This window comes from Leguminivora glycinivorella, chromosome 12 (assembly GCF_023078275.1).
Source record: "Leguminivora glycinivorella isolate SPB_JAAS2020 chromosome 12, LegGlyc_1.1, whole genome shotgun sequence".
NCBI lineage: Eukaryota > Metazoa > Arthropoda > Insecta > Lepidoptera > Tortricidae > Leguminivora > Leguminivora glycinivorella.
The window spans coordinates 20,835,340-20,855,971 of NC_062982.1; the positions used below are offsets into that span (position 1 = coordinate 20,835,340).

Consider the following 20,632-nt stretch of genomic DNA (forward strand, 5'->3'; position numbering starts at 1 on the left):
CAATTTTATCAAGCCATGAACCAATATACACAAATCTTTTATTTACGTCATTCTTGAAATTCTATATTTTACTTTGTGCGAGTAAAATATACTTTCTACATACATATTTCAAAAAGTTCCAACGCTTTCAACTTATTCCTATATAAAAGCCATCCGCTTCAATCAATAAAAAATATTACATTTAAGCATACTGAACTTCCTAAGCTCGTATCACGCATCACCGTTTGCTTTGATTGATCTACCCTAAGTAAAGAAAATACGTGTCGTTTTTGATGCCTCCTCTCCTTGATATGAGGAAAAGTATATTTTAACGACGAGAGGTAAGAAGCAAAGATGTTTGCAGTCCTGACGTAGATATATTAGCATTTAGATTATGTGCGCGTCGGAACACATGGCGTCATGAGTCTTCGTATTGACGTGTATCGACGATGCGATGTTTTTAATATTCTGGTCAGATTAAAAGGGTGCTCATATTCCGCTTTACCCGATCAATTAAAAATACAAGTACCTAGAACCTTGTTTGTTATTTATTAGATTTTGTTTACAATTGTTCGGGCGCCATTTTGTAGCAGTAAATGAGAAAACAAGATGTTTACGATTGTCACTTAATAAGCGTTTACATAATTCGATCGAATAATAAGCAGACCTTGTTTACATGACAAAGAGAAATAAGTCCCTTAAGTTCTTTGTTAAGGCTTCTAGTTTGCGAAATTGGGACAAAACATCCATTTGGGAGTTCGGATCGTCGGATTGCATTTTCCATGCAAACCGTTATCCATTGCCGTGATAGTTTGGAGGCACAACTCAATACCACACGTCCGTCAGACCGAAAACTGGCTCATCTGTATACATGCATAAATTGTACCAACCGATCCCCACAATATGACAGTTCAGGGCCTCTATCCCCTAGCGCATGTTAAAATGCAAATGAGGAACACTTCTCTTTTTAAATCGTTCTAGTCGTAATCGAGATCGACGGGTAGTCACGTCTCTAATATATTTTTTAGGGTGTCGTAAAGACATTGAATGCGAAATCTTTTTTACTCTTACCGACATGTGCCGACATAAACCAATTTCTGGGTTGTAAAGTTGGGTTTAATCGACATTGGGGTTTGTTGGGGCGTATTAGAGTCCAGATTAGAGTGGTAGTATGTTGGTAAAAAGTGTAATTTGAAGGCGGGGCGCATTGTTGTTATCATTTGGTTCATTAATTGCGTTCATAAGTTTTTTGAATGCGAGTTCCGTACCCAAAGGTTTTGCCCTACTACTAGTACTCCGTCCGTCTGTCTGAACCGTGATATTATAACATCTAAAATTCTCACAGATCATATATTTCCGTCGCCCCTGTGACAATAAATACTAACATCAGAATAAAATACATTTTTTAGTGGGGCTCCCATACAACAGACATGATTTTTCTACCGATATTGGTATGGAGCCCTGTGTGAGACATGATCACAATATGATATTATGAAACGAGTGCAAATGGGTGATGAGATGACGTCCGATAGAGAGATGTGGGAGAAAAACACACTCACAAGTAAATGAATTAATGACAAGCAAACGATAGCCTACAATTACGCAGATTTGCGCGTTGACTGGTAGAGACTTGTATTTTCTGCGTGCAATAAAGATTTCATAAAATTAATGATAGTACGGAATCCTTCCGTCCAAGTCCGTCTCGCACTTGGCCAGTTTTTGTATCATTTGGTTCATTAATTGCCTTCATAAGTTCGACGGCGGCCGTTTTATAGCCGACGCAGCCGCGGCTGCTCGCTTATGCAAATGTAAGCGCCGCGTGTCCCTAATGTTGGCATTATAACAATTTAAGAAGTAAAACAACAATAAGTATTCCTAATATTGCAGGCCTTAATCTCGCAGCGTATATTGCCGTAGCCAAAAAAGCGGTCAAGTATATCGCTCGACCGGGGTTCCTTTTTGAAGATCAACTTACTTTAGCATGTTTACAATTTACCAATGCAGAAAATTATGAAGAAGTAGACAACTGGTGGTTTTTTAATCAAATATTGATATCAGCCCGACATATTTTAGGTTTTGTTTATTTTATTAAAACAATTACTAATTTGCCATGATAGTAAACTATCCATGTGTACTAGAGTAATTTTAAAGTTTTAGCAAATATCATTTTCACTACTTTTACTTATAATTCGCTAGGTGCTGCCATCATTTTGTAGGTTTTTCTCTGTTAAATCTTAAGAAGTGAAATCGGTTTCAAATGCCGCCACTAAGTAGCATTCATGTTTGACATTTTATAAGATTACGAGTATTTGTAACAACAGCGTTCATGTTGAAATATTTCGCCTTTCTAACAAGTGAAACGGGTTGTAAACCTTCCGTTTTACGAACCGCATCAAACTTAACAGACTTCCCTCTCATTTGCATGTCGAGACCGCGAGTCATAATTTTCAAAAATCAGTCCCAGGCACGTTAATTTGGATGAGACCGCTCAGACTGCCTCAGAACCTATACCAAGAGTTTATGATGCTTTAGAATAAGTAAGTAAGTAATCAAACACTTTATTGTACCATCAGGACGAAAGATAAAAACACAAACAAACAAACAAGAAGAAGGTAGTACTATCAGCTGCAAAAGTGCATGGCGAATTTATCAATAAATTCATTCATAATTTCTCCATGCACTTTTCCAGCTGATAGTACAAAGACGAACTTATTCTCAAGGGGAATCTCTTCCATGTAACCTATATTAAACCTAAGAAGTAAAGACAATTACAAGTTACTCGAAAGCGAAACTTTAAGTTCCAGTAAGTAACAAAATTACGAAACAAACGAAACGATTTATTGATTGAAGTATTAGGTTTAGTAGGGTAAAAGAACTGCTGATAACAATTGAAAACAGAAGGGAAAACATGTTGAAATTTTCGAAGCACCTGATATTGCACGATACGAAAATATATTTAAAGACAATCATGAAACATGGAAATGAGAATAGAAAAGGACAGATGCAGCAGAAGAGTGAGACGTCCATTATTAGAACAAGCAAAAGAGAAAGTCAACGTATCATAAGCTCAAAACAGTGGGAGAGAGAAGAATGGAATGGAAGAATGAAAAATTCTTCACCAACGAAAGTCAGGCTCTTAACAATGATGATGACAATGAAATAACCATTTAGGGATGCTGTTTAATTTCTCAATACAATGTCAATTTCCTCACGGAAATTTACCTTTTACGCATTTTAAAACATTACAATTTAAAACCAATGGTAGCGTCTCAGTTCCCGTTTTGATAAAGCAGTGTTACATTTAATTATGCGGCAAGGGTAGACTGGGTATTTTTGGTCAGAGTTTTATGTTAATGCGAGCCCCGCGCTCCTCTATGCTAATGGTCGAATATGAGAGGCGAATTCATACGGAACCACGGTTTAACCCTGAACGTGTTGAGCCAACAATTCGACATGGTGGAAATATGCAGATTTATCTAAGCAGGCAAAACCAACTCTGCAAACGTCAAAGGTTTTTTTGGCGCCTACAATTCCACATAGCTTTAATCTACCTCTGTTGAAAGAACTATTAGCATATCCAAGCCGTAAAATTGCAAAATATGACACTTTGTAGAACTGACAGTCTGGCTCTATCGTTAAAATACTTAAGACTATCCAATTCCATTAAAAATTTTAGACTTATTGATTACTCGTCAATAAAAAATGAGGAATAATCGTGAACTTCAAGATACATATATGCCAGTGGCTTGCTTGTCAAAAAGGAATATAATTTGTTTAAACGTTCACATATATTTATCAATTTATCAATCACGTTACTTTATCAATAATATATTTTAATAGATAACATCTTGGTCACAGACAGACATACCCGCAGTCACCGCTAAATCGCTCGCAAATGCCTGAAATTTTCAAGTTGAATTCTTTTTACCGTGTAGAATGGAATTATTATCCAATATTCTTCACATACTTATGTCGTTTTGAAAAGGTTATTTCTTAAAACAGATTCTCAGATAAAACTGAAATTCGTATTTGAATATTTAAGTATCAATCATAATTTGTTATAAAGTAGATAATTGAAAATAATGCCGTTTCATCGTTAGCCCATTTTCACAGGATTTAAATATAACTTAATTAATTAATTATAACACTAGCGTAAACCCTCATTCGTTAATTTAATTCTGACATTTTATTACGAAATTGTATAATTCATCATCCGACCTCATTTAGGTTGATATCTATAAAATATTACAGATCGAAAAGATAGAAACGCCCACAATTTATCAAACAGAACACATTAATTTCTTTCTGTTTTTTTAAAGTAGAAAAGGGCGGATGCTACAAAATGTAATAAATTAGTTAATAGAATGTATTTAATTAATAAAGTACTTAATAACACTAGCACAAAGAATGTTGTTCATTGACCATTTCCTATTTCTATCGCACTCATCGGCCACGAATGTCAATGAGCGAGCGGGATAGAATGGCGGGGCAATGTACGAAATTATTCGTGTGTACCATTCTTACTTTATATTTCATTGTTTTGTGTGAATCACGAAACTTATGCAGCTATAATTCATTACTATTACTGCGGGCCTAACGACAAAATAGAAAAACCGAGAAGCGTAATAAGTCTCTTTCGCTCTAATGTGCTAAATAAAGACAGATAACGATTTTCGATTTTTCAGTGTTGCTGGTATGCCTTCGGAACACAGAAATCCATCTGCGTTTGGGCAACGAAGGTTTCAGTAAGGTAAGTCTGACAAGTGAAGACACAAAAAAGTAAAAATCCTGATTTCATACACGCCCGTTTGGGCATTCATACCAACGAATGAGGGTCCACCGCATCTAAAATCAATAGTCAACTCACCGGAGGCGTCCACTCGGCACAGGAAGACCAGGCAGCACAGTAGAGCGATGCGGTGGAGCGGTGATCGCCGCTCTCGCATCTTACCGCAGCCGCGCCGCGCCTGCGCAAGCAACCACGTGACAACGCGCACGCCCCGCCCCCCTCATCACCGCGCGGCGGGCGCGCGCGACATCCAACCTTACAACTACTTACGATATCTACTAAACTATACACATCACAACCCAGTTTTTGCCACTTAAAACTTATATCACAAAAATACGACAACCGCTTCGATGATTAAAATTTTTCCGAAATATTATTATTGTATAAGAATTTTAAATTTTAAACACGTAGACGATGATTTTTAAGATTTTTTAAATATTTACAACGATTTAATTTAAACACGTAATTTTTTTATTAGCTAGGGCGAAAAGTTTGCTAAGCAAAAGGGTTTCACTGCGCGAGTTTTATATGGAAGCACAGTTTGGTTGAAGCGGCGGGATTTCAACCATATTCCATTGTTATAAACACTATTTTGGTCTTCTCAACTGCACTGCTGCCGGATAACACTGCACTGGCACGTTCGTCTCAATTTAATATTCACGGGTTTTTTCTCAATAAAACACATTTTTATCGTTTGCAGCCAGTGTCATGGACGCCGATTTTCTTCCTGCAAACCTGGAAACATAAGGAACCATGTTGTAACTCAGTCGGACACTGAGAGACAACAAATTTTCGACCGTAGAAATTGGGATGCGTTCGGAACAATGCACTGTAGTGGTTTGGTTTAAATAAATAATGTGGGTAGGTTACAAAACTCGCAGCTCTTTTTATGACCAGACCGTTTATGACCATCGTGGCGGGTGGTTGTCTGTTTACCGTGCCTGATCTATTACCTCTCAGTTACGTATATTTATACCACTTTATTCAATTCACTGACACGTAAATAACATGCACTGTTTTTAGTAAGTACTAGTTAGATTACCACAAAGGAAGAAAAGACTAAGAACTACGTTACTATGTTCTTGACTTCTAGCACAAAACGCGACACGAACAGACTTCAAAGTTTCGACTCCATTCAATGCAATCCTACTCAGAATACTAAGTAACAACTATTCCGAATACTATTCGGTTAAAATGGACAGCTTTCCATTCAAGCAGAATTCCTAACCTAACATGTAACGTCCTTAGTTTGTACGACGGAACGCCGAAACTTCAAGTCTTTGAAATTAATAACACTAAGTGAGATACGCCTTTAGAGAGACCAACCAATATTGTATCTGGGATCCGCTGAGAAATGGTATTGCGGATACAGACTAGAGCTTTTAATAAAAGAAAAGTATTTCGTTTGCGGCCGCAAGCCACAATTTCATTTACACCGGTAAATAAAGCTCGTACATTTGCTGGCCGCTTGCAAAAATAATAAATTACACACACACAATATAGGTCTCACTCTTGGGCAAAGGCTCGAAATGCTCAGGGAAATTACAGGTTTTTTACGGGAGATAAAGAAAAAAAATATTTTGAGAAAAAAAAATAAGATTCAGAATTACTGAAATAAAACTATGGAAATGGATTACATTGCGCATAATGAATTAACAATACACCCCTACGATTCGAACCCTTTACAGCGTTCGTGGTCAACGGGTCACCCGTTGTTTCATTTATATGGATTTTTTTTCGACATTAAGATATCATTTAGTTTTCTGTGCACTGAACTTTCTTATTTTATAAATGTTTTCTTTCACCGAAAATTCATAAACATCAAACCAAATTTAATAAATGGGTTAATTTAAACACACTTTATAATAAAATGTATATCAGAATATATTAGCACATGATACAAGAATATAGAAAATCATCAACAACGATGTTAATCACCCCACACAGGAAAATTGCACAGTTCTTGCGGTCACCTAAGGACAATTTTCCTCTGGAAAAACCTGGTGTGTACAAAGTTGAGTGCAGTTGTGGCAGTTCTTACATAGGGTAGACCAAGCGCACTATTGCCTGCAGAATTAAAGAACACATTGCTGCAGTCAAAAAGAACGATACTCGCAAGTCTGCTATTGCTCAACATCTCATTGAGTCGGGTGCAAATCATTGGATCGAGCTGCATAGTCCTAAGGTAATTTCGACGGAACGCCACTACATACCGAGATTGGTATGTAGATTGTATATTTAGCCATTGAGATTCACAAATATAAAAATTTCAATCGTGAGGATGGCTTCAAACTATCTAATGTATGGAATCCAGTGATTTGTTTGTGTAAAAAACCGGTGAAGTCAGAATTGAACAAACGTAGTGACACTGTGAGTGTAGTGTGTTTGGACAGACCATCGAGTGTGAATGCGACCAGTGGTAACGCTGAAAGTGAACGCAGCCGACGCGCGCGAAGGAGGGTAGATCGCGCGCTGTCTATGCAACTTTAACATCCACCCGCCTTCGTCAGTTTTCCGTGATCATGATGCATGCAACTGCGTCGAAATATCGGGAGCTCGACAAAAATCAAAAAGGTAATCACGGTCTATATCCCGGTCAATATAAGTCTAACGATGTTAATCATCATTGACATGTCATCTGTACTCGCTAGGCGGCCAGGATTACAATAACGTTTATAGATATAAATTAAACCTCTAAGAAAACTGCACACACCCACCGCAAAAATTTTTAGGTTACATCAGTACAAATGTTACATTCAAAACTAATAGACCCAATCTAACCACGAACGACAACTTAGGACAAACCCAACATGGGTCCCTCCAATTTCGTCAAATAAGCAAAGTTCCAGAGATAAATTTCGCAGGAAGATAGTTCCTCCAACTAAATATTCAATGATAGGACGGGAGTCTCCAGCAGTTTGCACAACTTATAACTTCAATAAGAACGGACCAGGTGTGACCGGCGATGCTTCGAATAAAGCTATTTGCATAGAACCTAGTAGAATTGGTTGGTGATATAACTTCGTTATTATATGGTGGAGTTCTAGACGTCTTTGGTACTTAGAATTTAATCTATGGAAATTGCTCGTGATCTATTAGGGCTGTAATTAAATTTTGTAGTTCTTCTAAAAAGTACTACCTATATGTGAACCGCTAAATATTTAAGATATGGGTACTTTAAAAAAATGTAAATGGAGTCATCAGATGATCAGCACTGGAAGTCGCCATCAACTTGCTGAGATGACGCCATTTTCATGTGCATCGAAAAAAAATCTACATAAAAGAAATTCTGAATCTTGTATTTTCATGTTTTTGTAATATGTTCCGATGTTTAAAGATGATAATGATATTTAATAATTATAATTTTTCCTTTATTCCATAAGACAGTTTGGATCATAGGTATTTATGTTTTAAACATACAGATTACCATTCTCAGGTAAGACTCTTGGAAATGTAGATATCAGAATTCTCTCTAGCTTCCATTTTATAGACACATTCAGTCGCACATAATACATAATATGTTTGCAAATGGACTGCGAAGATTGTAATTGGTACAAATAATCAATGTTCTTTTCTAAATATATGGATGGGATGGGCTGGCAATCTGTCACTGTAATACGAGTATTACAATTTCATTTTCTATCAACCCCTTAATGTCTAAAATTGTCTCTGAAACTTGAACAACTTCATATGCTCTTCCTACCCCTTTTGGAAATACAGCCGTGAGTTTGTATGTCTGTGTAAATATATGGAATACATTAATTGTTCAAAACTTTTAAATTAACAGGCCATTACCATCACAACTTAAGTAATTAAGACGGAGATGACATCCGGCATCAAAAGTGATCGATGAGCCATCCAACAGACACTTATGAACCTTATGTTAGGGTTCTAAGGTCTAATATTGAGTCTAGTATTCACGTGGAAGATGGTGGAACAACTGCAACGCAAACAGATGCTTGTGAACCTTATGATAAAGAAGGCAAGGTCTAATAATGATCAATCAAAGGTTGCTGAAAATGCTGAACCATCGTCAATATGGGATATTTTAAAATTTGATGCCAAATTAACACCTACTGATGATCAAATTAAAGCTGTTACTAAACTATTGTCATTGGTAAAAGATCGTGAGCTTAATTCCAGTCATAGACAGTTTACACATAGTAAAACTAAAACATTTAGGAATTTGGATGCAAAGTTGGATAAAAAAAAAATCATTTATTCAGAAAAAATAACCTGGCTACATTTATTAACGTGCCCGCCAAACTGTAAAAACAGTTTGTTGGCGGAGACATGCTCTCATATAACTAAGCCTATTTATAAGCTATAACAGGTTTATTACGTAAAATAAATAGTTTAGGTAATATTAGTTTAGGGATGGCAATGCTAGTGCGTTGAGCAAAATATTGACCAGCCCTCTGACCACCTGTGACTTCAATTAGGCGCGCCACTAGCTCCTTATATGGCAGACGTGCGCTTCCCCCCTCCCATTGTTTCCACACCAAACGCCGCAAAAATGTAACTACTGCCAAGGGTGGCATATTTGCGGCGTTTGAGGTCTTCGGCCACAGAAACAAGTTTTAAGTGACGAAACGATTGCGAAAATAGAACTAAACGTCATTCACAGATTCACACACGCTAGCCATTATGACACGCACATAGAGTATCTACCTATAAGTTAGGTAGTTTCGGTGTTAAACATATAATTATATCGCGTGTGTTTAAACAAATGTTGGCAGCCTGTCACCACGCCAGGTAATCCATAGCTTTGCGGAGTATCGGGGGACGAATTCAGTAAACAAGAATTAAATATGAGTATAATGTCAATTTAATCTAAATCGATAAACAAGTGCTTTTTTTATGAGCAGACGAGCAAACGAGCAGACAAGCCGCCTGATGGTAAGCAGTCATCGCCGCACATGGACATAAGCAACATCAGGGGAGCCAATTATGCGTTGCCGACCTTTGAAAACCCTAAATACCTGCTTCTTGAAGAACCCCATGTCATAGCGCAAGGGAAACAAATCAGAAGGTAGCTCATTCTTTCTGTATCACTCAAAAATCTCATCGTGCATGTTTTCGCGTGGTGACTACAGAGCGTCAAACTTACCTATGTTCTCAAACGGCATTCATTTCAATCGAAAGCAATTCATGGGATGACTTACCAAACGAACAACAGGCTATTTTAAGCCGAAGCAAAGCGCCGGAATACTCGTAACGCGAGAAATATTATGATAAATACAATCCCGATGTAATTTCGAAACGTCAAATACTCATTCCCGAATAAACCCCCATAATACGCCTAAATGTCATATCTCGCGTCATTTTGAAAAGGATTACACGAGGATTTCGATCTTCCGTCTTTTTCGCACGGCTCTAGATCCGTACGTGCGACAGAGACAGCTGTCTAATTACGTAGTTTAGACGGATTAGTTTAAACGACTGGTATTACGATGGTGTGTGCTTTATACACCAATTGCCGTGAAGCGGTAGGATAAAAGCTGAATGAGGTAAATATGGGTAAGTTATATACTCGTAATGACATTATATACAGAATATCGAATTATTTAGCATTTTGGGCCGCTTGCTGACTCAAACTACACAGTTTTCTGAAATATACACTAGTGTCACTACTACTACTACTGTAGGATGCATACCTGATATACACGGTGTAACATGAGGAAACCGAATAATTTTAACAGCATACCTATTCCTCATCATATTAGAAGAATAAAATGTCATATGTGACAATCCATCACAGAAAGGCCCTTATGGCAGGTATTGAGTTAGGCACAGATCCTAAATCTGCATTAAATAAGCTATCTAATACAAAAAAAATCATGGCCCTAGGCCACGTACTTTTTTTTTTAAAAATCATCAAGCATACACATGCTAAGTATTGCACTTTTGAGAAAACGTGAAAAGAAGTTTGAAACTCACTTTAAGGGTGTTCCCATTGGAAGTTACATAGATGACGATTGATTGTGTATCTCAAGGTACATTTCTTTGAGAATCAGTTGTGATTGTGTTTCATCGACTTCCAGATCATGAAAAATCGAGCTTTGATTAGGGCAAGTCGCTTATAAGAAAAAATTAGGAAAACATATTTTTTTGGCTTTTCTTCTAATATGTTGCTATCTGAACTATAGTACATAGTTATATATGTTTCAACTTACATTTAAGGATAGAAATAAAATCCCATGGTTCATTAAATATGTATATTTTAATCAGAATATCACAATTAGAATATTTAACATCTGCTCCTATAATAATAATAATTTTCGTATAGAGACTTCTAAATTATATTTAATCAGTCTACACATTTATAACTAAAGTGTCAGAATTATTCTGCATGTCTTATTTTTTTATTTATAAATTTTTAAAGTTACATAAAAATCACAAATTATTGACTCCCATACATTTGGGAAAAGGGCCCTTATGACCATCACAGATAAAAATTACTCATTGCTAATGTATTTTATTATTTTAGTTACTTATCTTGTATTATAACAGAATACCAAAGAAAAAATGTTATATGAAGTAAACTTAAAATCTTGATCATTAATCAGTAATTCTCATAAAACGTTTATTATAATTATTAATTCACACAGTACCTACCAGATCGATTTGTAATTCTTAATATTTGTTTTTTAATTATTTAAGACACTTAGTATACATACATACATACATACAATCACGCCTGCATCCCATGAAGGGGTAGGCAGAGCACATGAAACTACTCAAGTTTCAGTGCCACTCTTGGCATAATATATAAGGGGTTGAAAGAAAACGAAACTGTGACATACACACACACACACACACACAGACATACAGACACTTAGTATATCGGAAGAAAACACATCTTACCACCGATAATGTCACCAATAAGGGACCATTCATAAACTACGTACCGTCAACTGCTGCAACATTGCCACGTGAAGAGCGCGGCGTGCGAAGTGTCGCGAGTAAGAGAGAGACAGTGGTAACGGCGGCATTAGTCAAAGGAAGAACATCTTCGCTTTGACACGCCGCCGAGTGAGGTTTGAAGTCAGATTGCACTTAGTAGCTACTCACGAGTAAGATTTTTATTTTAAAGTGACGACTAGGTACCTAAATCGGGTAATTTTTAAATTAGGTATCAAAGTACTTCATTGAATCGTACCTATAGAACATAAACTAACTTATAAACAAAAGTTGTAAGTAATTACAACATTTTTTTCCCCTCACTAGCTCGGAAACACGTGTTTTGTCATTTAATACCAGCGGGTAAAAACGCATTTTATCCACTAGTGGGTAAAGTAATTTGACCTTGAATAAAGTCAAATTAACTGCTTTAAAATTGACAAAAGTAGGTGAATTTAGTAATGAAGATGATTTACCACCTGTGGAACTACTGGAAGCAGTGATAAACGCATTTTTTGCGTTGTAGTTTCCTCGCTATAGTGAGGGGAAAAGTTTTGTGTTACACTCGGGTGCAAATGTATTTTACTTCTCGTGTGTTAAAAAACTCGCAAGTTCAGGATTCTATTCTCGAACCACTCGCTTCGCTCGTGGTTCAACTATAGAATCCTTTCACTTGCTCGTTTTTCAATTCCACACTCGGCGTTAAAATACAACTTTGCCCCCTTGTATAACAAATAACTATTAACAACAGTTTTCATATTTTCGAACGCGCTCTGGCATAAGGGCCCTTTTCTACTAAACTTTGAGCTGAATTTTAATATAGAAATACTTAACGTACACTACTGAAACCAAGCTACAATTGCACGTCTATTCGTATATTTTACTATTTTGCATAAATTCAAAAATCGATAATTTCGAACGATTTTACAAAAACGTCGATATCTCCGTAACTAGAAACCGCCATAAGGGCCCTTTTCTTATGGATTGTCACATATAAACTTTTCTGGATTTCGCCTACTTTCAGAGTTATAAAGCATGTCTAATAATGATCAATCAAAGGTTGCTGAACCATCGTTAATATGGGATATTTTAAAATTTGATGGCACAGAGACACCTAAATAATGATGATCAATTAAAGGTGTTACTAAATTATTGTCATTGTTATAATATCGTGAGCTTAATTCCAATCATAGACGGTTTACACATAGTCAAACTAAAACATTTAACCTCTCGTATGCTTAGGAGCAGATCTGCTCCATATTGTTTCAACTTTAACATGTAGTTATTATGACTAATATATTAATGACAATTTTTTGACAGACGCATACGAAAGGTTAAGAATTTGGATGCCAAGTTGGATAAAAAAAAAAAACATTTATTCAGAAAAAATAACCTGGCTACATTTATTAACGTGCCCGCCAAACTGTAAAAACAGTTTGTTGGCGGAGACATGCTCTCATATAACTAAGCCTATTTATAAGCTAAGATAACAGGTTTATTACGTAAAATAAATAGTTTAGGTAATATTAGTTTAGGGATGGCAATGCTATAGTGCGTTGAGCAAAATATTGACCAGCCCTCTGACCACCTGTGACTTCAATTAGACGCGCCACTAAGCTCCTTATATGGCAGACGTGCGCTTGCCCCCTCCCCCCTCCCAGTGTTTCCACACCAAACGCCGCAAAAATGTAACTACTGCCAAGGGTGGCATATTTGCGGCGTTTGAGGTTTTCGGCCACAGACAAACAAATTTTAAGTGACGAAACGATTGCGAAAATAGAACTAAACGTCATTCACAGATTCACACACACGCTATCCATTATGACACACACATAGAGTATCTACCTATAAATTAGGTAGTTTGGGTGTTAAACATATAATTATATCGCGTGTGTTTAAACAAATGTTGGCAGCCTGTCACCACGTCAGGTAATCCATAGCTTTGCGGAATATCGAGGGGCTAATTCAGTATACAAGGATTGAATACCAATATAATGCCAATTAAATTTAAATCGATAAACAAGTGCTAAATGCAACCTTTTTTATTCTTTTCGCCTTAGTCCTGGGCAGTACCTAGGCACCACTTAAGAGTCAGCCGATTAGGCAGTATATCTCAACTCAACGGTGCATTTCTCCGGAAACTTCCATCCTTTCACAGCTAAATTGTGAAACGAACGTGTTGCCGTAGGATATTTAAGGACTACCGTCCGTCATATACAACGTTCAAACATTCAAAAAAGACAATTTACCTGTCTCAAAGATTTTTTTTTTTATTATTCACAAAAATAAACTTATAATTAACAGTTTACAGGAATCCTCGCCAAACTGTAACGTTTGATGGCGAGAGGCGCTCATTGTTTTACACAGATCGGCAAATATAACTCATTACGGTTGATCATGGGCGTCAATATTATTTTGTCTAACACTGCGAGGTTTTCCTCCTGCCTTCTCCTTCTTCCTCCTACCCTTATCCCACGTTATGTGGGGTCGGTACAACTTGTTTTCCTCTTCCATTCTCCTCTGTCTTTCGTCATAGCACACACTTCATTGTTTCTCATATTTCTTTCTTTCTGTAATATTAAAAAATCTCATCCTGCATGTTTTCACGTGGTGACTACAACAGGGCGTCAAACTTACCTATGTTCTCAAACGGCATTCATTTCAACCGAAAGCAATTCATGGGATTACTTACCAAACGAACAACAGGCTATTTTAAGCCGAAGCAAAGCGCCGGAATACTCGTAACGCGAAAAATATTATGATAAATACAATCCCGATGTAATTTCGAAACGTCAAATACTCATTCCCGAATAAACCCCCATAATACGCCTAAATGTCATATCTCGCGTCATTTTGAAAAGGATTACACGAGGATTTCGATCTTCCGTCTTTTTCGCACGGCTCTAGATCCGTACGTGCGACAGAGACAGCTGTCTAATTACGTAGTTTAGACGGATTAGTTTAAACGACTGGTATTACGATGGTGTGTGCTTTATACACCAATTGCCGTGAAGCGGTAGGATAAAAGCTGAATGAGGTAAATATGGGTAAGTTATATACTCGTAATGACATTATATACAGAATATCGAATTATTTAGCATTTTGGGCCGCTTGCTGACTCAAACTACACAGTTTTCTGAAATATACACTAGTGTCACTACTACTACTACTGTAGGATGCATACCTGATATACACGGTGTAACATGAGGAAACCGAATAATTTTAACAGCATACCTATTCCTCATCATATTAGAAAAATAAAATGTCATATAAACTTTTCTGGATTTCGCCTACTTTCAAAGTTATAAAGCATTTATAAAAATAACAATTACTTATTATATTTAAGAGGCCTTATTCCTAAAGACGAGCGTTTTTTGCAAAATAGAACCTTTTTCATTCAAAATTATAAAGAAACTATAAATGATTATTAAAAAAATGATAATGTTCCTAAAAGTACATATCTTAAGCTAGAAAGTCAATTGGTACTACTTTAAAATATGTCTTTTTATACTTCCGAAAAATCAGTTTTTTCGGAAGACGTTTTCAAATTTCGTAGTGGAATAGCTCGTTTAGAATCGTGATTGTGCTGTTAAAAATGTTATTTGGGGTAATAAATGATCACAATCCTATTTGTTATATCCTGTACGAGTTAGCTAATACTTTGACATTTTAAGATTTACTTGAAATGGTGGATAAATAACCTTCCGTATCCTCCCCATTTTTTCGATAAAAAGAGGTTTACATTATGTATTTTTCCTGCGATTCCTGCATTTTTTGTAACTCTTAAATAATATTATCCTAAACTAGAACTTCTTATTGACCTATAAAAAAAAAAATCATACATATAAGACATACCTTTCTGTCGATAGATATGTTTTTAAAACACCTAAAATTCGAATAAAAGACACTGTGCTAACGCGAGCCCGCTCAGTCTGCGCCGAGCGCTCGAAGACAACGGACCTGCGTTTGATCGTCCGGCGCACCTAGCTTTCGTAAGCAGCGCGATAGTTCCGAGAAGTGCCGTAAACTGCGACTAAACAAATCTTGATCCTTTTTACACCTTATGCAATTTTAGCATTCGACATGCTTTTCATATGATTTTGGATTTTAAGTTATACGTGAAGTTTGTTGAGAGTTTGAATTATTATTATATTTTGGGACCAGGATGAGGTTCTGGTTCTCATGATGATGGAGTCAGGCAGGAGATGTTCAACAGAACTGCTATTCTACTTATCATAACTCCACCATGTTTGGGCTCATTAGATTTGGGCTGATGAGCACCATCGATCTAGATGAGGTCCAAGGTCTCATGATGGAGTCAGGAGGTGGTCAACAGAACTGCTATTCTCCTCATCATAACCCCATCATGTTTGGGCTCATTAGATTTGGGCTGACGAGCACCATCGAACTAGATGAGGTCCAAGGTCTCATGACGGGGTCAGGAGGTGGCCAACAGAACTGCTATTCTCCTCATCATAACCCCATCATGTTCGGGCTCATTAGATTTGGGCTGACGAGCACCATCGAACTAGATGAGGTCCAAGGTCTCATGATGGAGTCAGGAGGTGGTCAACAGAACTGCTATTCTCCTCATCATAACCCCATCATGTTTGGGCTCATTAGATTTGGGCTGACGAGCACCATCGAACTAGATGAGGTCCAGGGTCTCATGATGGAGTCAGGAGGTGGTCAACAGAACTGCTATTCTCCTCATCATAACCCCATCATGTTTGGGCTCATTAGATTTGGGCTGACGAGCACCATCGAACTAGATGAGGTCCAAGGTCTCATGACGGGGTCAGGAGGTGGCCAACAGAACTGCTATTCTCCTCATCATAACCCCATCATGTTCGGGCTCATTAGATTTGGGCTGACGAGCACCATCGAACTAGATGAGGTCCAAGGTCTCATGATGGAGTCAGGAGGTGGTCAACAGAACTGCTATTCTCCTCATCATAACCCCATCATGTTTGGGCTCATTAGATTTGGGCTGACGAGCACCATCGAACTAGATGAGGTCCAGGGTCTCATGATGGAGTCAGGAGGTGGCCAACAGAACTGCTATTCTCCTCATCATAACCCCATCATGTTCGGGCTCATTAGATTTGGGCTGACGAGCACCATCGAACTAGACGAGGTCCAAGTTCTCATGATGGAGTCAGGAGGTGGTCAACAGAACTGCTATTCTCCTCATCATAACCCCATCATGTTTGGGCTCATTATAAATATGTGGAAGGTCGTTAATAATAATAAATGTTTTATTAGGGTACCCCTACATGTAAAGAGGGGACAGATATTTTTTTTATCTACTACTTTTTTTTTATCTGTATTCATATACATTCAATAATTTTTTTTTTAATCGGTCCAGTAACAACGGAGATATCGAGGAACAAAGATAAAAAAATTAAAAAAAAATAAATAAACATACAGACGAATTGAGAACCTCGCCTCAAATCTCTCAGATTTGAGGCGACGGTTAAAAAGTGACACATCATGAGCAGTTCCAATGCACCAAATGTCACTGTTCTGGACGTAAGTGCATGCATTTCTTATAAAAATATGAAAGTCACTATAACTGTGATAATTTCCGAAAATATTAATATTATCAAAAAACGATCTTAGTAAACCCTTAGACTTATATTGACCGGGATATAGACCGTGATTACCTTTTTGATTTTTGTCGAGCTCCCGATATTTCGACGCAGTTGCATGCATCATGATCACGGAAAACTGACGAAGGCGGGTGGATGTTAAAGTTGTATAGACAGCGCGCGATCTACCCTCCTTCGCGCGCGTTTGCTGCGTTCACTTTCAGCGTTACCACTGGTCGCGTTCACACTCGATGGTCTGTCCAAACACACTACACTCACAGTGTCACTACGTTTGTTCAATTCTGACTTCACCGGCCAAAGAAGCCATTCAGAGAAGCCATTGAGATTCACAAATATAAAAATTTCAATCGTGAGGATGGCTTCAAACTATCTAATGTATGGAATCCAGTGATTTGTTTGTGTAAAAAACCGGTGAAGTCAGAATTGAACAAACGTAGTGACACTGTGAGTGTAGTGTGTTTGGACAGACCATCGAGTGTGAACGCGACCAGTGGTAACGCTGAAAGTGAACGCAGCCGACGCGCGCGAAGGGAGGTAGATCGCGCGCTGTCTATACAACTTTAACATCCACCCGCCTTCGTCAGTTTTCCGTGATCATGATGCATGCAACTGCGTCGAAATATCGGGAGCTCGACAAAAATCAAAAAGGTAATCACGGTCTATATCCCGGTCAATATAAGTCTAATGAAAATAACCGTGAATCATTCAAAACTCTTAGTAAACCCTTATTCATTTTTAAATACCTATCCAAAAATATATCACACGTTGGGGTTGGAATGAAAAAAAAATCAGCCCCCACTTTACATGTAGGGGGGGGGGTACCCTAATAAAACATTTTTTTCCATTTTTTATTTTTGCACTTTGTTGACGTGATTGATATACATATTGTTACTAAATTTCAGCTTTCTAGTGCTTACGGCTACTGAGATTATCCGCGGACGGACGGACGGACGGACGGACGGACGGACGGACGGACGGATGGACAGACAGACATGGCGAAACTATAAGAGTTCCTAGTTGACTACGGAACCAAAAACAGAAATCACTATTAAACTATTCTCTAATTTCAAGTTCCTAACTAAAATTTTCCTAATAAAAAAAAACAAATTGATCCCGCTACAAACTTTCACCCCCTTTTTCCCTCTACTAGGGGTGTAAATTTTCATAATCGATTCTTATCTCTTCGAAATTTTGTTAATGCAATCTATACAAATTTCGACTTTCTAGCTTTCGTAGTTTCGGCTCAGCGGTGTTGGTTGTTGAATCAATCAATTAGGAAACCTGAATTTATATATGTACATGTAGACTAATACTATACTTTTACTACATTCATATACCTTATTTACTACTACCATACCATGAATATGAAATTAAATAAAGAGTCCCCATATAAAATTGAAAATTATGTTATTAGCAATTTAATTCAAAACTATCAAGATTATTCGTGTCTGCGTTGAAACGCGCGTTGAGTTGCCGGTGCTCGCGTACCGAGCGCCAACGCCATCTATCGATGGCCGTTTCGTGAAATTGATGAGCGCTCTAAGGAATAAGGGGTCTTAAAGCGACATGTATGCGTAATCACGTGGATTCGGGTGTAAGTTATAAATTCGCGCTGTGTACGGGACTCGCTGACACGGCCGCAAATGCGTTGCCATTCGGCTTTCAACCAACATTTAGGGTTGTCAAACAACTTAAAAAAGTATTTGAAATAAATATTTTAGTATTATTGTAATCAATTTATGATATTTTACTTATGAGCACCATATTAAAGTTACGGATTACCATTATCTTGCATAATTTTCTTTGTCATATTTTACCTTCGCATAACAACGCTTGGCAGAATCCCTTTTTCGCAGAATGACTTTTTGCATAAATTTCTTGGCATAAAGTCATTTTGCAGAATTATTTAAAGCAGAGTAATACAATGCCATAATGGTAAATAGTATAATAGTCGTATAATCGATTAATTGTTTTGTCGAAAATTGTGTCGCATTCTATTGACTTGGCATTCTGTCATTTCGTACAATTGTCTTAGGCAGAATAACACATTGGCATAATGTTGATGCGCAGAATAATGCCACTTATGTTTTATTTATTTTTTATATTAAAAAGGAGTTTCTGGTTTACTCACTGTCAACCTAACACGCTCCTCCTCGCTTCGCTCGTCGTCGCACCTAAACCGACTCTGTGACATAATTATAAGATTTCTGTGTCGTGTGAGTATTTTGTCTGGATAGGGATTCTAACCTAATCTACATTACTTGCAACATGTCAAAATAAAATTCAGCGGATCGTCTATTCGGTACAAAATAAAATTACAGTCAGCAACATGAGTAGGTATTATGCGACATAAAATGCTGCAAAAATAAAGTTGACGTAATTAACAGTATGCTATTACTAATTCGGAAATTACAGTCAGCAACATGAGTAGGTATTATGCGACATAAAATGCTGCAAAAATAAAGTTGACGTAATTAACAGTATGCTATTACTGTATACTATATACAATTCTGCTATATTAAAATCGACAATATTAGTATTCTGCTATCCAGAATTCTGCCAAATTAATGATATGCGATATGGCAGTTATGCTATTTGTACAATTATGCATAAGTATCATTCGAGTTAAAATGTTTCTGCGAAAGCTGCTATGCCAAATGTATTTTGGACAATCGATATTCTGCAAGATAAAGGGAACCCTAAAGTTACTCATAAACTTCCAACCAACTGTGAGAAGATAAAAATCTTACCTATATGTTAACTTGTTCTACATTTAAACCTATGAAACGATTGTAATTTGACATGAAATTGGTTTGTAGACTGTAAAAGGACAGTGTTTATCTATCAACATCTATATTATAATTATTCCACGACGCTACAGCGTGTGTAGCCGAATGCACAAACGCTCACGAAACGAAACGCTTCTAGACATCTATCTCTATCGCTCTTGCGTATTGGCGCGATAGAGCCAGACTACCTTTCGCTACTACGTTTCGTTTTCGTTTTGCGTCGTAGAAATGCCATTCGGGGCCAGGGGCGTGGAATAATGGTAATATGGTATGTAGATGCAGCTGTTTAGATATCCGGTATCAGCATAATAGGATTTTATAGCCTATCGCGACAGTTCATCCCCTTCACACTTATAAATTTGTGATAGGTGATAAAGAGGCGTCTAGCCACGCTCTCGTTATTGCATGCCACAGATACCTATATCAAGAGCGACTTCAAATATGAAGTCTGCCGCCGCAAGTCACATTAAACCGTCTGGTTCAATTATTGTAGTATTTATAGTGGCAACACCACGAGTGGCGGCAACAGGCAGCCCTGAACAACGCCATTTAGCTGTTCG

The 20,632-nt window shown here is 37.4% G+C and overlaps 1 protein-coding gene across 5 annotated transcripts in view; it reads right to left on the bottom strand.

Annotated features, from left to right (window-relative positions):
* The window catches only part of LOC125231646 (tyrosine-protein phosphatase Lar), a 771,198-nt gene that overhangs the window by 341,360 nt on the left and 409,206 nt on the right, over window positions 1-20,632 (bottom strand). For all 5 annotated transcript variants that reach the window (XM_048137134.1, XM_048137132.1, XM_048137131.1 and 2 more), the window contains exon 5: window positions 4,847-4,946. In XM_048137134.1, the coding sequence (XP_047993091.1) occupies window positions 4,847-4,946 (100 nt within the window). The remainder of the gene's footprint in view (window positions 1-4,846; window positions 4,947-20,632) is intronic.